General features: G+C 43.4%; 1 protein-coding gene and 1 long non-coding RNA gene across 2 annotated transcripts in view; one reads left to right on the top strand and one right to left on the bottom strand.

Moving 5' to 3' along the window:
* Positions 1–21,280, bottom strand: part of ATP6V1G3 (ATPase H+ transporting V1 subunit G3) — a 21,907-nt gene continuing 627 nt past the window's right edge. The window contains exons 2-3 of the mRNA XM_063938770.1: positions 3,578–3,678; positions 1–2,291 (exon numbers count right to left, since the gene is read on the bottom strand). Of these exons, the coding sequence (XP_063794840.1) occupies positions 2,118–2,291; positions 3,578–3,678 (275 nt within the window). The 3' untranslated portion in view covers positions 1–2,117. The remainder of the gene's footprint in view (positions 2,292–3,577; positions 3,679–21,280) is intronic.
* Positions 20,028–21,280, top strand: part of LOC134956907 (uncharacterized) — an 8,537-nt gene continuing 7,284 nt past the window's right edge. Inside the window, exon 1 of the long non-coding RNA XR_010186284.1 lies at positions 20,028–20,104. This is a non-coding gene — a long non-coding RNA (uncharacterized LOC134956907). The remainder of the gene's footprint in view (positions 20,105–21,280) is intronic.

The raw sequence follows: 21,280 nt of genomic DNA on the forward strand, positions 1-21,280 counted from the left end.
CGTAATGCTTTTATATGGAAAAAGCTTTATTTTTTGGGAAAGCAGAGCGTACATTTTAGAGAAAATGAAAAGTAGAATTTGTCCCCTAATTGTATTTACTTTTCATGGAGAACAGTTATCTCTTAGCTCATCTCATCACTGTAATTCATCAGGCCTGGACAGAGTGTTGTGAAACTCGTCAGAGCATGCACTGCCAGATAGCTAATATCTGACGCCTAGCAGGGTATGTGTGTTCTTTTAGTTTCACAGCACCTAGAGAGTCACAGGTTGGCCAATACTGCTATTCATAGTAAATGGATAAACTTTATGCAACAGGCAGTAAATTAATTTCACTCAAACATCAGCATGGAGTAAAAATTTCTAACATTCATACAGTACCAGCGACTCTCAGCTTTTATTACTTAAAGGTTTTAGAATAAAAAAACATGATGTGTAAACAGGAAAATGTCTGTGGATATTTCATTTAGTATTCCTATGGATAGTTGCCAGAGACATGCGGTGAGGTCATTTGCTGTGGAGGCACTTGAGAAGGGTGTGGCGATATATGGGGGGGGGGGGGGTACTGAGCTGGATGGGAGATGCACTGGGCTGGATGGGATGGAGGGGCAGTTAGATGGGGTAGGAGGCGGTACACTAGGCTGGGGAAGGGGGGGGGGGCATTTGGCAGCATGGGGGGACCATGTGACTGGCCTGGGTCTAGGTGAGGATAGGGGCACATGCAGCGAGATGAGCCAATGGTCTGGTTGAGGAATGGAATGGGGAAGACACTGGAGTGGGAGGGGGGGTCAGTGAGAAAGTGGGGGACACTGGGTTGGAGAAGGGGGAGACACTGGGATGGGAAAGGTCAATGCAGATGGGGGAGAGGGCTGGGGAGAGGGGGACACTAGGCCGAAGGGATGGAAGCACTGACTGGTTTTGCTGCTGCAGTAAAAGGCATGCCTCCTTAGCATCAATTCGGCCTCCATATCTCTAATCCACGCGTGCAGTGCTGCTGGTGGCATCTGGTCATGTGTCCAGAAGAGGTGGCTGCCAGGAGGGGAGGGTCCCTATGGAGGGAGGAGACTGGTATTGTGCCCAGAACTCAGACTCCAGCAGCCAGTGTCAGACTAGGATCCACCGGTGGAATGCAGCGGTAGTGGCCCATGCTTAGGGGTGTGTCCAGTCTCTAGAGAGGGTGTGGCCAGTCACCAAAGGGGTTTTGCTAGCTATTAGAGAGTGCATGGTCTTGGATCCTTGATAAAGATATATATATATATATATATATATTGCTAGTGCATGCATGCTAATGTACCATAACAGCAATGCACTGTAGAAAATACACTATTGTCCTGTGCAGTATAAGGAAACATATGTATAGTGTATAATTAGTGCACAGGGTAGAACCTGATCTCTAGAGGGGGAGTAGGGCCCTCAAGCAGTAGAGCCCATCTGGTGTTTTCCATGTACCCCTGTAGGCCAGTCTGACCCTACCAGCAACCAGCATTAGGAGGAGATGTACTAAGCATTGGAGAGTAATAAAGTGGAGAAAGATAAATTACCAGCCAATCAGCTCCTAACTACCACGTTACAGGCTGTGTTTGAAAAATGATAGACGCTGATTAATTGGTAGTTTCTCTCTCCACTTTATCACTCTCCAAGGCTTAGTACATCTGCCCCTTTAGTGAGAAGAAGAGGGCCTCCCTCCAGTTCTCTAGCTGACATGCCCACCCCCTCAATGAGGCAGCTTTGACAGTTGCCTCCCGTGACCCTTTTTCACTACATTGTCTGCGGCATGGCCCTGCTTCCACTTTCCAGTTTCTGACTATTAGGGGAGTCTCAGCTTATCACTGACTCACCTCTCATTATCCCTGTGTATGCATGGAGCACCGCAAATACAGTGAGCTTTGACTATAAAAATGGTTGGAATTATAATTTTTATAGTTAAAACTCTTGGAATATGACTGGTGATGCTCTGTCTTCCCTGACTGCACGTCACTGGTAGTCAAGGCAAAATACAGTTTTAGTCCAATGTGATATGGTTTACTTTTCAGTGACTGAAATGAAATAATTGCTGTTAAACACATGGTAGGTAGACGGCCTCATTGCTGTAGACATTGATGACCAGGAAAGTACAATATTTACAAAGTGTACTTAAAATTCACATGAAGTTCTGGTTTAACATCATACGCTAGTTCCAAGAGTTCCTGTAACACTTTCTCCTTATATGTCTGGAAGTTGGAATTGTACACCTGCATCTTCTCTACGGTTTGTTCATCAATCTTCACTGCAAGGTTACCCTGTGATCCCATTATCTGTGGAAATACAACAAAAACATATCAATGTTAAGCTGGGCACATACTTGTCCAATCCTTGGCAGATCAGACCGCAGATCAGACTGTTTATACAATCCTACTGCAGACCTACTCGCAGATTCTACATTAAGTCCTCGCTACACACTTGTCCAGTTTTTCAGCAGACCAATCTGTGTCTGCTGAAACATTCTGCTAAAAAAAAAAATTGGCTGTGGAGAAAGGGGGATTTATTATTGAGGAATTAAATTCATTATAACAGCGAAGAGGGGGAAGGTTGAGAATTAATAACATCATTGGAGATGGGGACAGGATTTAAGATTTCCCCCGCAAAAAAATGTGCGGGGTTCCCCCCACAAAGACATAACCAGCTCCATGCTCTTTGAACTGGCACTGATTACAAAAATATGGAGAACAAAATGTGTAGGAGTTCCCCATTATTTAATGAACCCAGCACTGGGCTCTTGGAGTTGGCACTGGTTCTAAAAATACGGGTAACAAAATGAGTAGACGTTCCCTGTATATTTAGAACCAGCACCAGGCTCCACTAGCAGGAGCATAATGCCACAGACAGGGACTCCCTTGGGGATACCCCTGGCCGTAGCATTCAGCTACCCTATCTATTCAGTCTAGGTCGGGAGTCCTGGGTAAGTGGGTCACCTCAAGGCCAGGGCTGAAGCACGAGTCTAACCCCCGGCACCCTGGGCGGTGGGTGCCAAGTTGATAGTCCATTAGTGAAGAAATATTGTTTTTTTTATAAAGGAACTACAGACCCCATCAAGCCTCCCCCAAATTCTGGTACTTGGAGAACCACACGTTCTCCAAGTACCAGAGGAACGGACAAGTATGTACCCAGCTTTATTCTTGAGCATCACTAAATGGAAAAATCATCTAGTTTATATTCCATGTTAACACTTAATTGTACCGCTACATAAAATATGATTCTCATCTATTATCCCCACCCATACCTTGCAACAGAAGAAGTGTGAGGGATCCATGCCAGGATCTCACTATTCTAATTACACTCTGACCAATCAGCAAATGCATTACAAACTCGTGCAGCTTTATTTAAACCTCTCCCTCTCTTGGTAGATCCTAACAGGTGTCAGGATCTCATGCATAGAAGTGGTCCGGTCCCTGAGTTTGGATGCTAATGGATAAGCTAGGTTTGAAGCAGGAGAAAAGGAGTCAAAAATAAACTTTAGCTTGAGTCGCTCTTTAACTTTATTTGTTTTCTTACTTTTATTCACATTAAACAGTTTATTTGTTTGCCTGTTGGTGTTACTTACAGAGGTCTGGATACGCCGAAAGTCACTCTCTCTCTTAAGCTTGTACTGGTCAATCTCTGCTATTGCCTCTTCTTTAGCTTGCCTTAAGCGTTTATTTTTCCCTATAAAAAAAAAGAAAAATCTGTGTATTAATATAACAAGTATGCCTACGACTTGTAACAAATACACATACATTATCAGTTAATTAGTACATAGGACCTTATTCAGCTTCACTTGCAGTCTTGCTATTTTAGCAACACTGCAACTGCATACGATCGCATGCTGGGGGCCGCCCAGCACATGGCAAGTCTGTCCAGCATGCTAAGTGCCTCCCAGTGCTGTGATCGTGATCTAATTGATATCGCATCATAATTAGATTGCGATCACAGCAACTAGGGTTGACCCCTGTGTGGCTGCGAAGGCAGATGCATCGACCGCAATGTTTTGTTCGCACTGGCCGTGTGTGGCGTCATGCAACCGTCCCAAAAACAACCCAAACTCATCCGTGTTTTCCTTGTCACGCCCTGCAACACCATGTTGCTGCCCCCGATCGCCCCATAAACGCCTCTGTCTGTCAATCAGGCAGAGACGTTCGCATTTCCTGGTCCGCACACGCGCAGAACAGGCCCTGCGTATGTGCACTAGCCCGAAGGTCGTGAAAATGCATTTGCATCACATTAGCCATGAGTGCTGAAGTCCTTTATTCACACATTTACTTAAACCATGCAAAATACACTAATCTTAAAATAAAAATATTTTTGAATTGAACGCTAACAGGAAAATTGTTAACAGCAATTTTTAGATTTACAGAGTTTATTCCCTGTCACATTCAGACACAGATACTTGCTGATTAAGGGGGTAATTCAGTAAGGATAGCTGATGTGATCCTTACTCCATTTCCCCGATGTTTGAGTCCTGAGTACGCATATGGGTGGTCATTCCGAGTTGATCACTCGCTGCCGTTTTTTTGCAGCACAGCGATTAGGCTAAAATTGGCATTTCTGTGCATGCGCATGGGCCACAGTGCGCACGCGCAAAGTAATTTCACGACAAACAAAGCAATTTTACACAGGTCAGAGCGACGCTTTTCAGTCGCTCTGCTGATCGGTGAGTGATTGACAGGAAAGGGGTGTTTCTGGGAGGTACCTGTGCGTTTTCCGGGAGTGTGCTAAAAAACGCAGGTGTGTCAGGTAAAAATGTAGGCGTGCCAGGGGAAACAGGGGAGTGGCTGGACGAACGCAGGGCGTGTATGTGACGTCAAACCAGGAACCAAACAGTCTGCAGTGATCGCAATCTAGGAGTAGGTCTGGAGCTACTCAGAAACTGCAGGGGAATATTTAATAGCAGAACTGCTAACCTTTCGGTCGCAATTCTGCTAAGCTAAGATACACTCCCAGAGGGTGGCGGCTTAGCGTTTGCAATGCTGCTAAAAGCAGCTAGCGAGCGATCAACTCGGAATGAGGGCCCTGACCCATTCTACACATTTGCAGAATGGGTCCTGTGATCGTGACACAGATTTGCGAACACCTCTGCCTGAGTGACAGGCAGAGGTATTCACGGGGAGAGAAGGTGGAAGCTGGCATTTGGGAAAACACGGGCGTTTCGCCTCCTTTTTCTGGGAGTGGCGAGACGCAGTTTCCTTGAACTTGCAAGGTTCCCTGCAATGCAAAGGCTGAGAAAGCTGAAGCTTACTCAGCCTGCCATCACAGATGAACATCGTGACCACATAGCAAATGCAGGCAGGAGGTGGTATGACTATGCACCTCCTCCTGAGTTTGCATTGCTATGGAGCAGCTTTGCATTTGCAATTCTTAATGAATCAGGCCCTATGGCAAGTACACATTAAGGTCAGAGAACAAATAGTTTGGCAAAAATGTCAATGTTTATTGTTATGGTGCCCATACACTTGTGAGATATTAGGTGCTATCCTTCGATTTCGACCTCATCTATGAGAGAAATCGAAGGATTGTATGAACATTTTAGGTACATTGAGATTGAGAAGCGATGCGCGGGCACGCCGCTCGAATGTTGCGTCTCAAGATAATATGTGCTGCACTTAATATTTCTCACATCGCAGTGTGATCGCATGTGGTTTTAAAACCACATGCGATATATCACCCTGCGATGTGCGATGGGCATCCGCCGGGAGCGGCCTCTCTCGGCGGTGACGTGCTGATCTCGTGATTACCATGCGATCTATCACATGATCGCATGGTAATAACTTTGGCAGTTCAGGTGCGATTTCATGTTGCGTTGCTGGGCATCGCACAAGTGTATGGGTACCATTACAATACTGTCGAGATATACATATTGAATGTTATTTTACAGTGTTGTATGATTTTAATGTGCACCTCAGGTCACATAGTAAGTCAGCCAGATGTGTACATTACCAAGGAGTAAACCACACTGGATAACAATTGGATATTGATAACAGTAGCATTGTACAAGGCAGCATTTGAACATGAAATCTATATTATGTTTATTATTGTTCTACAATTTACAGCAAATAAAGTAGGCTATTGTGTATCAAAAAATAAACTATGTGTCATATGATACAGTTAAAAAAGAAAGAACTTTTGCAATTAAGCAGATAAGATTCTGAAGTTGTCCAAAGGTAATTTAACCTATTTTAATCCATTTGTTTATTTCAACCTCATAAATACTGCTGCTAGATCAAGCCACATGTGTGTACTCTCCTGGAATGTCTGCGAGACTCATACTGTAAGTTACTGGGAGTTCTCCTGGAAGAGCATGCCACCAGGGGTTCATGTGCAGCATCCTTATGGGACCTCCCCTCTCTCGTAGGTGCATGTCCTAAATATTCTCTGGCAACAGTCTACTGCGCATGCCTAGATCTTCAGTAAATTGGTGCCCACACTATTTTCCCAGTGATGTATAATATATGGGTGCAGGTCATGCGTTGTGGGCCTTCCCTGACACAGGGGCCCATGTGCACCACACGTACCGCACCTATTACAGATACACCTGATAAAGCTAAATATTTATCGTATATATAACCCTTTATGAGGTCTAAGAACACTGTACGCTATCTACGTGAGAAGTACCGTAAGGGTACGCAAGTTGCGTATCGATCGCTTAGCCGTGATCGAGACGCTCAGGCGTCACGTTCACTCACGGCCGAGTGATCGCAGGCAGGCAGACTATTGGCTGTTGACTTATCGTAATGATTCGCTATAGCGTAGCAGCGCTCGGGACCACGAGGAGATCACCAGCGATGCGGACGCTCACAACGTTAAACCTTTATATCTATACCTTTAGTAATGAAATACACAGCAAACCTTAATGTAGAGACAAAGTGTAAGTGCAACCTGGTGTAACCTGATTAACTACAAAGCTGCTTGAGCGTCACCGACGCTCAGAGAATACTTAACACTATAAAGAATACACAGATACCTGGGCTTAGGGTCCGAAACCTATTATGTGTATTATGACTATTATACTTGCAAAAGGAATCACAGTACAAATGATACACTACAATATAACATAAACCAACTAACCAGATAAACTACACAGGAAATACAATACAATACAATTTAAGGAAAATACGAGAGAAAGAGTAGAGAGAGAGAGAGAGATAGAGAGAGAGAGAGAGATGGCTCACAGTAAGACAATATGATTACGGAGAAAACTTACGCACAAGGGGAACGATCGCATGCGCCTCGATATCCAGCTCCCGATTATCAGCAATGAGAACCGTTGAAGAGAGTGAAGTTGGATATGGTCGGCCTGCTATTTATGCCCCACACACAATACAATTCAATGGTCCCTACAATCTCATTGTTCATTGGACACAGGAATTCGGCTTCGCATTATAACAAAAGGTCATAGGTTGATTCATACAGGTGGGCTGTGACTATTTCCAACTGCTCAGGTGGGAGGGAAACTGGGTTTCCCGCCGCATGGGTAATAAAGTGCAAATAAAGTAAATGTTCATAAACTTCTTATGTCCATAACTATTCGCACGAGCGATTGATCTGCTTCAAACCAACACCGGAATATTTCTAATTAAATATTCTTCCGATGGATACTAAACACCACTGTATTACTCCTATCTGACCCTTCGTATCAAACAAAGAGGGATTCCTCTGTTCATAAACATTCTATATTAACCAAACTTTCAGAATCTATCAAAGGGACCATGATCTACAAAATACATTATTAGTGAAAATATGTAATGATTGAGTCGCCCGCTACAACCACATAAACTCTACCGTAAATACGCATACCATGCGCCTGCGGGTGCCCACGACTGTGAGTATGCGCACGTACGGGAGAGCGTACGCATGCGCAGCACGGACCTGTGTGAGGTGCAAATATGGTAGTGTGCATAGAGATATTTTTCTGACTTTGACAGTCCACCCTTTGGCAGTCAATAATAACTGCCACTTCCTGAAAACATTTCAAAAGGAGAAAAATATATGTCAGGGGTTAATTCATTTCCATGGTTGGGTGAGGGAGGAGAGAGGAGTAGGTGTGAAGAGGGTATGACCTAGTGTGATAGCAGAAGCATGTGTGTATGAGTCCATGTTTGGGGGGTCATGTATCATCGTGCCGTACGTGTTGTAAATCAAGCTTCAAGGTATTGCGAAGTATACATTTGAATTCCTTCTTATCCCGTGGTACAGGTCTGTGGATGGGCTGTCAAACTTTACCGAGCTCTTTTCGGATTTTGAACAAAATGGGGAGCACATTTTAGTTGATGATACATGAATGGGGGAATATGTGATTGCTGATATCTGTGCCTGTATTCCCTATACTATGTGTGTCATTACCTGAGGGTTGTAGTAATGAAGAAAAGACATAATTACGGTAAATGCAGTGGTATTCTATGTCAGGTTAATGTACATCTGTCGGTTGAAGTTTTGTTCGGTATCAGTTGAAAGTCGTCTTCTTTGCGCTGTTTTGCTCCTTAGGCGTGAGCAATAAGCTTTGTCAGTGCCATTAGATTTACAAAAAAATGTTGGGCTAGCGTGAGTTTAAAAATACTAGGGAAACTGGGGATCCATGGCAAAGTTCATCAAATGTCCATTTCTCAAGTGGTCAAAACTTCTTCTTTGGTCCATCCGTTGTCTGTATAGCATCTCGTCAACTTCCTCGTCCAAGGGGGTCTTTTTATCTTGGAGAAAAGCAGAAAAACAGGTGAAAGAAACGGACCGTAGAAATCGCATTTTCATCACATCATTGTTTCTATCGTTGGGTCGTAAATCAAATCCAGGTTAATTACAGTTTCCTCACTCCTCAAACTCATCACTCTGGTACTTTGTTTGCACTTCATTAAAGCCTGCCCGCATCTAAATATCAATCCAATAAATATAACAACACCCAAAATACATAGGAGAAACTTCCCAACATCCATTATGACTCCTTGAGCCCAGTCTCCCAAACCGGAGAACCAATTTCGCGGGTTCAACCATGACACCCAACCAGTCAGCTCATTACCTACAGCAGCAAGAGTGAGATTGTGTTTTCGGCGAAATTCCCACTTTAATTGGAGAATATCGTCCATCTTTTGGTCTATGACCTCTACCGGATCCTCGGTGCTATTTGTGATATACGTGCAACACTTCACGCCGTACTGTGTTGCCAATGTAACACAATATCCGCCTGTCACTGCTGTGAGGTAATTAAGAACCATTCTATGCTGTACCAGTTCTGTTTTATAAGCTTGGAGTTCTCTTCCAGTGTATCTAAACGTGTCATCATACATTTCAGTGATATTATCTAACAAATTGGCGAGTGCGGAAATGTATCTATAATTCATCACTCCTCGAGCGGTGCGAGTGAAATCTAACGCCACCAGAACCTGAATCCCGGTGGATTCATGGATCAGATCAGAGGCCGGATGCTCTAACCTTTCTGACAGTTGTCTTTTAACGAGGTGCTCGTAATGAGTGTGAGTATAAGGAGCTTGGGCACCACGGTGTATGTCTTTCATTTTATCATGAGTTACAGTCATCACTTCAGGCAATACTCTTCCAATATAACACAATCCTTCAGAGTTTGGGGCAAGCCACTTGTACGCCTTTCTCCCGCATATGAAATATGCATCATCGGGGAGAACATATGGGACGGAGAAAGACATTACCATATTACACACCTTCCAGGTGAAATCTCCTAGCCCTAATTCTTCCATCTGCTTAATGCACGTATCAGGTTGTACGATATGTGCACAGTATCCTGGTGATACTTCTCCAACTCTAGTAATCCTATTTCCTAGGGTGTATCTATACCGGAAAGATTTTCCTCTACTGGCTATGTGGCGTACAAGCTCTGTATCTGTAGGCATTCTATCTGCTCTATGTGAAAAGGTCATGGTGTGGTTACTCCATGATACTTCCCAATTTCCCGGCTTTCTGGGATTGGAGATGTTAAAACATAATAGGGACCTAGCCACGTGGTATTGGTGGAGCTTCAAACTAGGAGGGCTGGAGATATTAAACCTCCGGTCCACCGGTCTCCCACCATTTAACTCAAGTACCTCCCCTATCGTTAAAGGAAATGGTACTAGCCCTGATTTGCTATGACCCTGAGGTACTTGAGAGCATACCCAACAATCTGTTTTGTTTAACACATTACCCACTAAGGAGTGATAGTCACTCAATGGATGTCGGTCCATATGGATATTAAAACTGGATTGGCATTTCTTAATGCACCCATCTTCAATGACATTGTTACAGAGCCTACAGATACAATTTTCTTCAGCTAACAATCCGTCACAATTTATTCTATGGTCAATGCTATCGGATCGTTTTCTGATACTCGCCTTTGCTTGTTGGTTAGGTTGATCTTGGAAAACTACGCCTCCATCTTTATCATCAGAACTCATTCCAGAACCTCTATCGACCTCCATGGTACTCTCGCCGGAACAGACTGCTCTGGGCAACATCATGGTCAACAGGAAAATCCGGATCACAGTCTCTTGGGGCAAGTCCATCTTTGAGGAGGAGACGAAGAAGAATGAGAAGGAGGAAAAATACATTTGAGGGAGAGGGGATGGGAAGTGGAGAAAAACAATAAAAGGGAGTGGGGAGTCGACAACAGCTCTCGGTCTTCAAGGCTCAGGTGCCGCCTCAGTCCTCCTGGAACAGACACTCCAGTGATACAACCTCTACCGTCTGTTCCTTATCACGGGACTTCTCTGGATCAGCAACCTTCTTGCAGTGGGATGAATGGACCCAAGTCTCTCTCTCAGCAAACTTCAATGCCGTAGTGCTAGTCAATAAGACCTGGTATGGTCCTTCCCATCTGTCAATAAGGCAACCTGAGCGTAGAAAATTCCGTATCATTACATAATCCCCAGGTTCAATGTCATGACAATTACTATCAGGTAGATCAGGAATCACCAACTTCAGATTATCATTTTGATTCCTTAACTGTTTACTCATGTTAATCAAGTACTTTACAGTTACTTCATTGTTACCTTTCAAATCATCCTGAGGGTTTATCATGACATGCGGTTGTCGACCAAATAAGATTTCAAAGGGGGACAGATTAAGAGGGGACCTGGGAGTGGTTCTGATACTGTACAATACAATGGGTAAAGCTTCTGGCCATGTCAATCCTGTCTCTGCCATCACTTTACTCAATTTATTTTTAATAGTGCTGTTCACTCTTTCGACCTTCGCACTCGCCTGTGGACGGTACGGAGTGTGCAGCTTGCTATCAATTCCCATCAACTTACACATTCCTTGAAAGACATCACCTGTAAAATGGGTACCCCTATCACTTTCGATTATTCTAGGGATACCATATCTACATACAAATTCCTGCACAATTTTCTTAGCAGTAAACATAGCGGTATTTGTAGCTGCAGGAAATGCTTCGACCCAATTTGAGAAAACATCTATACAAACAAGTACATATTTCAAATTCCGACAAAGGGGTAATTGAATGAAGTCAATTTGTATTACCTGGAAAGGGCCGCCGGCAGGTGGGATATGGGATGGTTCTGTAGGTATTGCCTTTCCAATATTCTTTCTCAAACAGGTAAGGCATGACATTGCTCTTTTACTCGCATGAGAGGAGAATCCTGGGGCGCACCAATAGGCTCTTACCAATTTGCACATCCCTTCCTTGCCTAGATGAGTCAGCCCGTGAGCTGCTTCAGCCAGACATGGAAGATATGCTCTGGGGGCCACTGGTTTACCATGTCCATCCGTCCAGAGTCCTGAGGACTCTTGGCCACATCCCTTTGCCCTCCAGACTGCCTTTTCCTGTGTGGAACACAAATTTTGCATTTCACACAACTTCTGTGTGTTAATGGTATTAAATACCATTAATTGTGTGGTGTCTGTCTGTATGGGGGTAGCAGCTGCTAACTTAGCAGCTTCGTCTGCTCGGCTGTTACCAAGTGATACCGGGTCTTGGCTATATGTGTGTGCTTTACATTTGATAACAGCCACTCTGTCGGGTTCCTGTATCGCTGTTAGAAGCCTTTTTATGTGAGCTGCATGCGCTACCGGTGTACCAGCTGCCGTCATGAAATTTCTGAGGCGCCATAGGGCTCCGAAATCATGGACTACCCCGAATGCGTATCTAGAATCGGTGTAGATATTGGCTGACTTACCCTTAGCCAATTCACATGCTCTGGTTAGGGCGACCAGTTCAGCAACCTGGGCTGAGTGAGGTGGGCCTAGTGGTTCCGCTTCTATGGTGTCTTGGTCATCTACGACTGCATATCCAGTACACAAGTCTCCCGAGTCTGACTGTCTGTGACAACTACCGTCCGTGTAGAACGTGAGTTCTGCATCTTCCAGTGGGTTGTCACTGATGTCAGGCCTTGCGGTAAAATTTTGGGTCAAATATTCCATACAATCATGTGTATCTTCCTTTGTATTAAATCCTCCTTCCCCAGCACTCTCACCTTCCACCCTTTGTGCCTGACCAGGCACACCTGGGAGATATGTTGCAGGATTTAATGCACTGCATCTCCTTATGGTGATGTTTACGGGGGCCATTAGTGCCAATTCCCATCTTGTAAACCTCGCTGATGAGACGTGTCTGGTTTGGGCAGAATTCAATAAGGCTGATACTGCATGTGGCGTATGGATTGTGAGGTTGTGGCCTAGCACGACATCTTCGCTTTTTGTCACTAGCAATGCTATCGCAGCAACGCTTCGCAAGCATGTGGGGAGGGATCGCGCTACCGTATCTAGCTGAGCGCTGTAGTATGCAACTGGCCTGCTGGCATCACCGTGTTTTTGGGTTAGTACACCTGCCGCGCAACCAGCACTTTCTGTTCCGTATAGTTCAAAGGGTTTCCCATAGTCTGGCATACCTAGCACTGGCGCCTGCGTTAGGCACTGTTTGAGTCTCTCAAATGCTGTTTCGGATTCGTCTGTATGCAAAATCCTATCAGGTTTGTTTGAGGAGACCATTTCCTGCAAAGGTAGCGCCAATATGGAAAACCCTGGGATCCAATTACGGCAATACCCACACATTCCTAAAAACGTTCTGATCTGTTGCTGGGTTTGTGGTAGAGTCATGTCTCTAATTGCTTGGATTCTATCAGCGGTCAGGTGTCTCAGTCCTTGTGTTAGACAGTGTCCCAAATATTTTACCTTAGTTTGGCATAATTGCAACTTGTCTTTGGACACCTTGTGTCCGGTGTCTGAAAGATGAAACAGGAGCTGTTTCGTATCCTTCAGAGATGCTTCCAGTGAATCTGAACACAGTAATAAATCGTCCACATACTGTATCAATACTGATCCACTGTCTGGTTGAAAAGACTGTAAACAATCATGCAAAGCCTGAGAAAATATACTTGGACTATCTATGAAACCTTGGGGTAATCGAGTCCACGTGTATTGGACTCCTCTGTATGTGAACGCAAACAAATATTGGCTGTCAGGGTGCAGAGGTACCGAAAAGAAAGCGGAGCAGAGGTCAATAACAGTGAAAAATTTGGCAGTGGGAGGGATTTGCATTAGGATGACAGCTGGATTTGGCACTACGGGGAACTGACTCTCAACTATTTTGTTAATCCCCCTTAGATCCTGCACTAGCCTGTAACCCCTCCCCCCACTCTTCTTAACAGGGAAGATGGGACTATTGGCAGTGCTGGACGTTCTTACCAGAATGCCCTGTTGTAGCAAGCGCTCTATTACTGGGTAAACTCCTAACTCCACCTCTGGCTTCAGAGGATATTGTGGGATTTTTGGAGCTATCCTACCATCTTTTACTTGTACCACTACTGGAGCTACGTTTGCCATTAATCCAGTGTCCTGTCCGTCTTTTGTCCAAAGTGACTCTGGTATCTGAGATGTCATCTCTTCTATTTGGGATGGATTCCTATTTGTCATAATGGTATGTGACATTAATTTTGATGGGGAGTCTAACATGTCTCGCACTTCCTGAGCGTGTTTCTCAGGTATGTCCAAGAATACACCTTCAGGAGTACAATAAATGACGCACCCCATTTTACACAGTAAGTCTCTTCCCAGGAGATTGGTTGGTGCCGATGCAGCCAGCAAAAAGGAATGCTTGGTATGCAAAGGCCCTATTGTAATCTCGGCTGGTTTGCTAACAGGGTAGTGCTGGACTACTCCTGTTACTCCCATGGCTGGAATTGTCCTACCAGTGGTTCTCATGCCCACTGTCGAATTTATCACTGACTTGGCCGCCCCTGTGTCTACAAGAAAGTTTAAAGTTTTACCAGCTACATTAATTGCGACCTCGGGTTCACTTTCAAGGTTGGCAATCAATTTCACTGGCTGCAGATTACAGGTATGGCCACACCCCTATTGGGTATGGTGACCTCCCTGACTCCCGCTGGCAGCAACTATTTGTGAGGGAGATAGTTGGGAACTACCAGAGGCATGCCAGTCTCTGTTTGGGGGATATCTTTTTGTTTCCCCTGTATGTGGCTCATAACTCCGTTTCTGCGGACCTTGCTCCCAATGTCGTGTGTCGTGTCGTTGTCTAGGGGGTTGGTATGTGTTTCGTGAATTCTTTACTCTACAATCTCGTGCCATGTGTCCCTGTTTGTGACAAGAATAACAAGTAACCATACTTGACTTACCCACAGGATTTGGTGATACAAACAAAGGCTGCCTTGTGGTCAGAGCCTGTATACTTACTGACATTAATTTGTCACCTTGTTGTTCCCTGTGTCTGGTGATGTTTCTGTCGTGATCAATAGCAGCCTCTCTCAAAGTAGCCACAGACAGACCTCGCCAACATGGTTGCGTGGTCTGTACCCTAGTCTTCAATGACTCTTTTAAACCATCCATCAGTACCGATACTGCTACTTCCCGATGGTTTGTGTCTGTTTTAATGTCCTCTATACCTGTGTATTTTTCCATTTCTAATAATGCTCTGTGAAAATACTCTGCAGCTGTCTCTGACTCCTTCTGTTTAATGGAGAATATCTTATTCCATTTAGCTACTGCTGGGAAATACTCTTTTAGCTGCAAGTTTATTCTTTTCACATTATCTTGGTTGTACACATCTGTAAGAGGTACATCATGATCTAGTCCGCAATCAGCTAAAAATTGAGTTGCGTCGACATTTGAGGGTAAACATGCTCTCAGCAATATCTGCCAGTCTTTATTGTTGGGCTCTACAGTGTTACCTAAGTCTCTGATGTATTTTTGACTGGCAACTAAGTCTTTTCTTGGGTCAGGAAATTCAGGCACTATGGTCCTTAATTCCATTCGGGAAAATGGAGTGTACATGGCAATGTTCCTAATGGGAGTGGCTCCTGATGCGTCTGTTTTCCCATTTGGCACTGCTATTACTCTAACAGGTGTAATTCTAACAACCTCATTCTGTGTAGATTCTACAGGCTGTGGTGAAATAGTCTCAGCATAATGCATGGTGCCGTACTTACCAGTTGATACGACCTCACCTATCCCTCCGCTAGGGGCCTTTACTAATCTCGTGGGTGGAGCTGTGCCTACTGTGGTCTCTGCTATGGTGGCTGCTAGAGAGAGCGCTGAAATCGTTGTCGCTTCGTCCTCTTGATCACACTCCTGAGGAAAGTTCAAAACAGGGTACAACTTGCACGGGTTAATACTTGCATTGGTTAATGGGTTAACATTATCATTAACATTTACACAGTTACTAAGTGATTTTGTGTTACCCCTTAGTGCGTCTTTCTCCGTAATCAACTTCTCTCCTGATATATATGGTGGCGGCGGGGCCGTGGCAATTAGTTTTCTGTTAGAGCCAGATCCCGCCGCCTGAGCCAAACCTCTCTGTATCTCACCTTCCTGTTGCCACAACTGTAAATAATCATAATGCTGAATTCGTCTCTTTGTTGATTTTATGAGACATATCCTCCTCCTTAAATTTTGTAACACTTCTGAGCTGAAGCTCCCTATTCTTGGGAATTTCTCCCCGTCATGTACAGTCATTCTCTCCCATTCATCACATAAAGTTTCTGTGTGACTTCCATATTTCTCACACATTATATACCTGGCCGACCCAATTGGCCGGACCACTGAATCAACCCGAACCGAGGTTGATCGCCCCCTACCTGAACAAGTGGCCCCCATAGTTCGAAAGTGTTGCTTTATTTAGCCAACCCTTTACGAAAAACCAAATGCCAACAATAGGCTGACGGTGGCGGTTTACCGAGTACCCCACTCACTCGCCCACGCCGACCTATACGACCTGATCACACCGATATGGTGCTGGCGTACTCGACCTAGGGCCCCTGCGACCTGAACCTCTATTTACTGGAACCTGTGAGGGTTATCCGAAGAACACTTACTCTTTCCAGTAACTATTGGTTGCTGGATAGTTCCTGAGTGAGCAGCGAACTTCCCTTAAAATAAAAAAATTACACAAATCACGTTAGAGTGTACAGATAGCGTTTGTGACCCCTTTACTCTAATGGTATTAGGTCAGATTACTAACTACTGCACACACTTACGTGCGGTCCAGTCGTTCAGTACACAAACAACTAAGCTTATGTACGGAAAGACCAATGGAATCGAAACTTACGACTGCGAATTCCTTCAGCCAGAGCTTATATGGCCTATATGGGTGTTGCACCAACCCTTTTCGGTGTTGTGCCTGTGAACTGTATAGCGGACTTCCTTGTCGGCTGTACCTGGACCTCCTGGTCTGTTATGACCTCCTGGTCTTGTTACAGTGTGACCTCCTGGTCTTGTTACAGTATGACCTCCTGGTCCGCTATACTCTAATGCTCAAAATTGTATTTAACCAGAGATGCCTCCCTAGCCACCGTGCACGTCACTTACACGCATGTACCTCACGAGTACTCGACTTTTCTTGTGGTTCAACCTTTAAAAATTGTAAAAACACTCACTCATCACATGTACACTTTTGTTTCTATTTCTATTTCTGCGCAGAAAATTTTCTTTAGCCCAGCTGTGTTACCAATTTGGAGCAGGATCTGTTAATTTAAATTTTTGGATTTCCAAAAATAGACTTGCGTTATTTACCGCCTGTTGCGCTATTTACCGCTTTGCGTTACTTATCGCGTTGCGTTAAAAATCAACTTATCGTGACTTGAGCTACGTGGGCGTAACCAGACGCTACGTTGCGTAATGAGCGCTGCGTGCGTCGGCCTTTGGATTGCGTACGCTAGTCTTTGTTAGAGACACGTGTACGCAAAACAAAGATCCACCGTAACACAATATACTTTTATCAATGTAAACGATCCCTGATCATCTACCGCGTACCACACTGGCTTTGCCTTATCTCCCAGGCAAACCTGTGTGTTTGTCTACACTTTTAACTATTACCTCTATTCTTAAACTATGAAATAACAGCAAGTCTCTTTTAGCACTTTTCTATCAACTATAAAACTGGCAGACAGGATGGTGATATACGACAAATGAAATACACAGATGGAAAAGAAATGCAGATATATATATGTATGCGTGCGTGCGTATATACGCAAGACAGAAGAAAAATACAGTTTTTAAAAAAAAAAAAACACAAGCGTTTTGTTCTTACCTCCGGTTCCCGGATTCCTTCAGCACTCGTTATCTAAGCGAAGCAGACGCTTATCCCGTCAGCACTACGAGACAACCTCCCGCCCTTTGCTGAGGGATAATGTCTGCTGATCTACCTAGTGCAGATATGTGAAGGACAGGACGAGCCGCCAATTGATAAAGCTAAATATTTATCGTATATATAACCCTTTATGAGGTCTAAGAACACTGTACGCTATCTACGTGAGAAGTACCGTAAGGGTACGCAAGTTGCGTATCGATCGCTTAGCCGTGATCGAGACGCTCAGGCGTCACGTTCACTCACGGCCGAGTGATCGCAGGCAGGCAGACTATTGGCTGTTGACTTATCGTAATGATTCGCTATAGCGTAGCAGCGCTCGGGACCACGAGGAGATCACCAGCGATGCGGACGCTCACAACGTTAAACCTTTATATCTATACCTTTAGTAATGAAATACACAGCAAACCTTAATGTAGAGACAAAGTGTAAGTGCAACCTGGTGTAACCTGATTAACTACAAAGCTGCTTGAGCGTCACCGACGCTCAGAGAATACTTAACACTATAAAGAATACACAGATACCTGGGCTTAGGGTCCGAAACCTATTATGTGTATTATGACTATTATACTTGCAAAAGGAATCACAGTACAAATGATACACTACAATATAACATAAACCAACTAACCAGATAAACTACACAGGAAATACAATACAATACAATTTAAGGAAAATACGAGAGAAAGAGTAGAGAGAGAGAGAGAGATAGAGAGAGAGAGAGAGATGGCTCACAGTAAGACAATATGATTACGGAGAAAACTTACGCACAAGGGGAACGATCGCATGCGCCTCGATATCCAGCTCCCGATTATCAGCAATGAGAACCGTTGAAGAGAGTGAAGTTGGATATGGTCGGCCTGCTATTTATGCCCCACACACAATACAATTCAATGGTCCCTACAATCTCATTGTTCATTGGACACAGGAATTCGGCTTCGCATTATAACAAAAGGTCATAGGTTGATTCATACAGGTGGGCTGTGACTATTTCCAACTGCTCAGGTGGGAGGGAAACTGGGTTTCCCGCCGCATGGGTAATAAAGTGCAAATAAAGTAAATGTTCATAAACTTCTTATGTCCATAACTATTCGCACGAGCGATTGATCTGCTTCAAACCAACACCGGAATATTTCTAATTAAATATTCTTCCGATGGATACTAAACACCACTGTATTACTCCTATCTGACCCTTCGTATCAAACAAAGAGGGATTCCTCTGTTCATAAACATTCTATATTAACCAAACTTTCAGAATCTATCAAAGGGACCATGATCTACAAAATACATTATTAGTGAAAATATGTAATGATTGAGTCGCCCGCTACAACCACATAAACTCTACCGTAAATACGCATACCATGCGCCTGCGGGTGCCCGCGACTGTGAGTATGCGCACGTACGGGAGAGCGTACGCATGCGCAGCACGGACCTGTGTGAGGTGCAAATATGGTAGTGTGCATAGAGATATTTTTCTGACTTTGACACACCCATGCATGCCGCACTCCTCCATGCAACCCACCATTCAATATGGACTGTATCATTACAGCCATATCCCACAGAACTTCGCTATATAGAGCAATTAGGACGGGATCATGATGATGCAAATCTTAGCAATCAGGTTTTCCATAATGTCAGTAGGATGATTGTAGAAGTAAAAATAAGTCCCATAAAAGCCATCGAATTTATTAGAACCATTTATTTTTAATCATTAAATATTCTGCCTACATGTTGAATAAAATCAGTCTACACCCATATTTGGTTGATGCCTAGTAAGTATTGTATTGTTTTTCATGACCATTTGTGCAATGATCTTTCTATATCTTAACTAGAAAAAATCAGTGAATGCAAATAAGCTGATGAAATTAGCAAAAAGCGCAAATAAAACTTTAAATCACCACCATTTCCTCTATAAACACCTAGCTTACTTACCAACACACATTTACTGTAACCTAACAAATGTATTAAACCCTCAAACAGGAAGTTAAAATGATCCTACTGTTGGGGTGCTACAACAAAGCCAGGAGTTTCAGTATTTTGCATAGCACAAAATATATTTTATATGTTCTTGCTACAAAGTATTATTCAACGATAGAAAATATACTGTATATGCACAAATGGTTGCCTACACTGTGCATAAAATACAAACAGTTAAATATCTAAGAATGCATTGGTTGTGTGTTGTGTGTAAACACTGCAAGCAATCAGTACCAGCCTGCTACTGTGTAAAGTACACTCAAAGCAGCCAATGTTTGTGGTAAAAACACAGTGACTTAGAGTTAGCAGGCTGGACCCTGATCACGCTGGGCCGGAAGGACAGTCCTGACTGCAGAGGGTGTAGGCAAAGGTCATTGACTTGCATTTGTCCTTTACATTACCTGTACACTGTGTACAGCATTGTGTAAGGAAATTACTATACTATTTTTATTTGGTTTTTATTTTATTTTTTGCTAAGAAAGAAAGAAAGAAAGAAAGAAAGAAAGAAAGAAAGAAAGAGAGAGAAAGAAAGAAAGAAAAAGAAAGAAAAAGTTCAAAGGCTACAAGGTGAACAGCAGTGGATGTGTTCTTACACAATAAAGAAACACATAGATATATTTGTGAAAGGACACATAGATTTGGTGTCTATGCAATAGTCTTGGAAATAAATCTGTTTTGGGGTTAGGCGGTGAACATATTGTTTTCTCTAGTAAGTTTATGATCCTACAGAAAACCCTGTAAAGTTTAAGTGAATTTTTGATCAAAGCCAGTGATCATTGCTGGGTCTCTTTGATATTACCTCCCTTTGTTAGTCTATCATTTCCAGATGAGTTTATTTTAACATATTTGGAACAGTGGATAAAAAGGTCTTGTGATGCAGCAAGCTAGGTATTTGTGAAAAAGGGAAGGACAAATGTAGAAACACATGTCTGGGATTAAACTGCTCCAGGGACACTGGGATGTAATTGCTATTATCTACGTGTCTGACAGAATAACAGAGATATGCCTGCTGCTATAGGTAAGAAAAAAGACTGCTATAATTATGGCCAGAATAGCAGGAAGCTACAGCTCTAGGCTTGTCTCACTATAGCCTTGTATACACAATATGGCGTCTGCAGAGTGTTGCACTGAATAATACAATTCATGTGCTATCAGTATACAGAAAGCGATAAGTTTTGCACAAGGAGAACAGTTTTCCCTTATACTCCTTATCGGCTTGCTGGATTTAGCTTTTTAGCTAAAATGCATCTAAAACAGGATCATTGCTCCCTGTTAAGTACTTCCATAAAATACATGTAACATTCACTGTAAAGACAAATAATGAATCCAGCATACACTGCTTTCATGGTCTGGGCTGCTTTAATGCATGTGTTACGCAATGGCCGTTCTCCATGAAATGTAATGATACCTATTTGTTGGTGTGGTTTATCAGGATTCCTGCATGGTTAAATACACCACAGTACAGTGGATCATTGGTGCCAGCGTCTGCACAGCCTTAGGCAACATCCCTGTGTCATAGTTGAGCAAGTAAATGAAAATGAGTAGTGTGAAAATATTCACTGGAACACAATTTAATTAAAATGTACAAGGTTGAGTTAGGAATACAATAAAAGAATAAAATATGCAAAATATATACACAGCTGTTAAGTGACAATTTAAAGTTAAACCAGGCATTGTTATGCAGATTTATTTACTGACTAGTTCCCAGCCTGTCATAATGACAAAACAACATAACAGTAATGT

This window comes from Pseudophryne corroboree, chromosome 9, assembly GCF_028390025.1.
Source record: "Pseudophryne corroboree isolate aPseCor3 chromosome 9, aPseCor3.hap2, whole genome shotgun sequence".
Lineage (NCBI taxonomy): Eukaryota > Metazoa > Chordata > Amphibia > Anura > Myobatrachidae > Pseudophryne > Pseudophryne corroboree.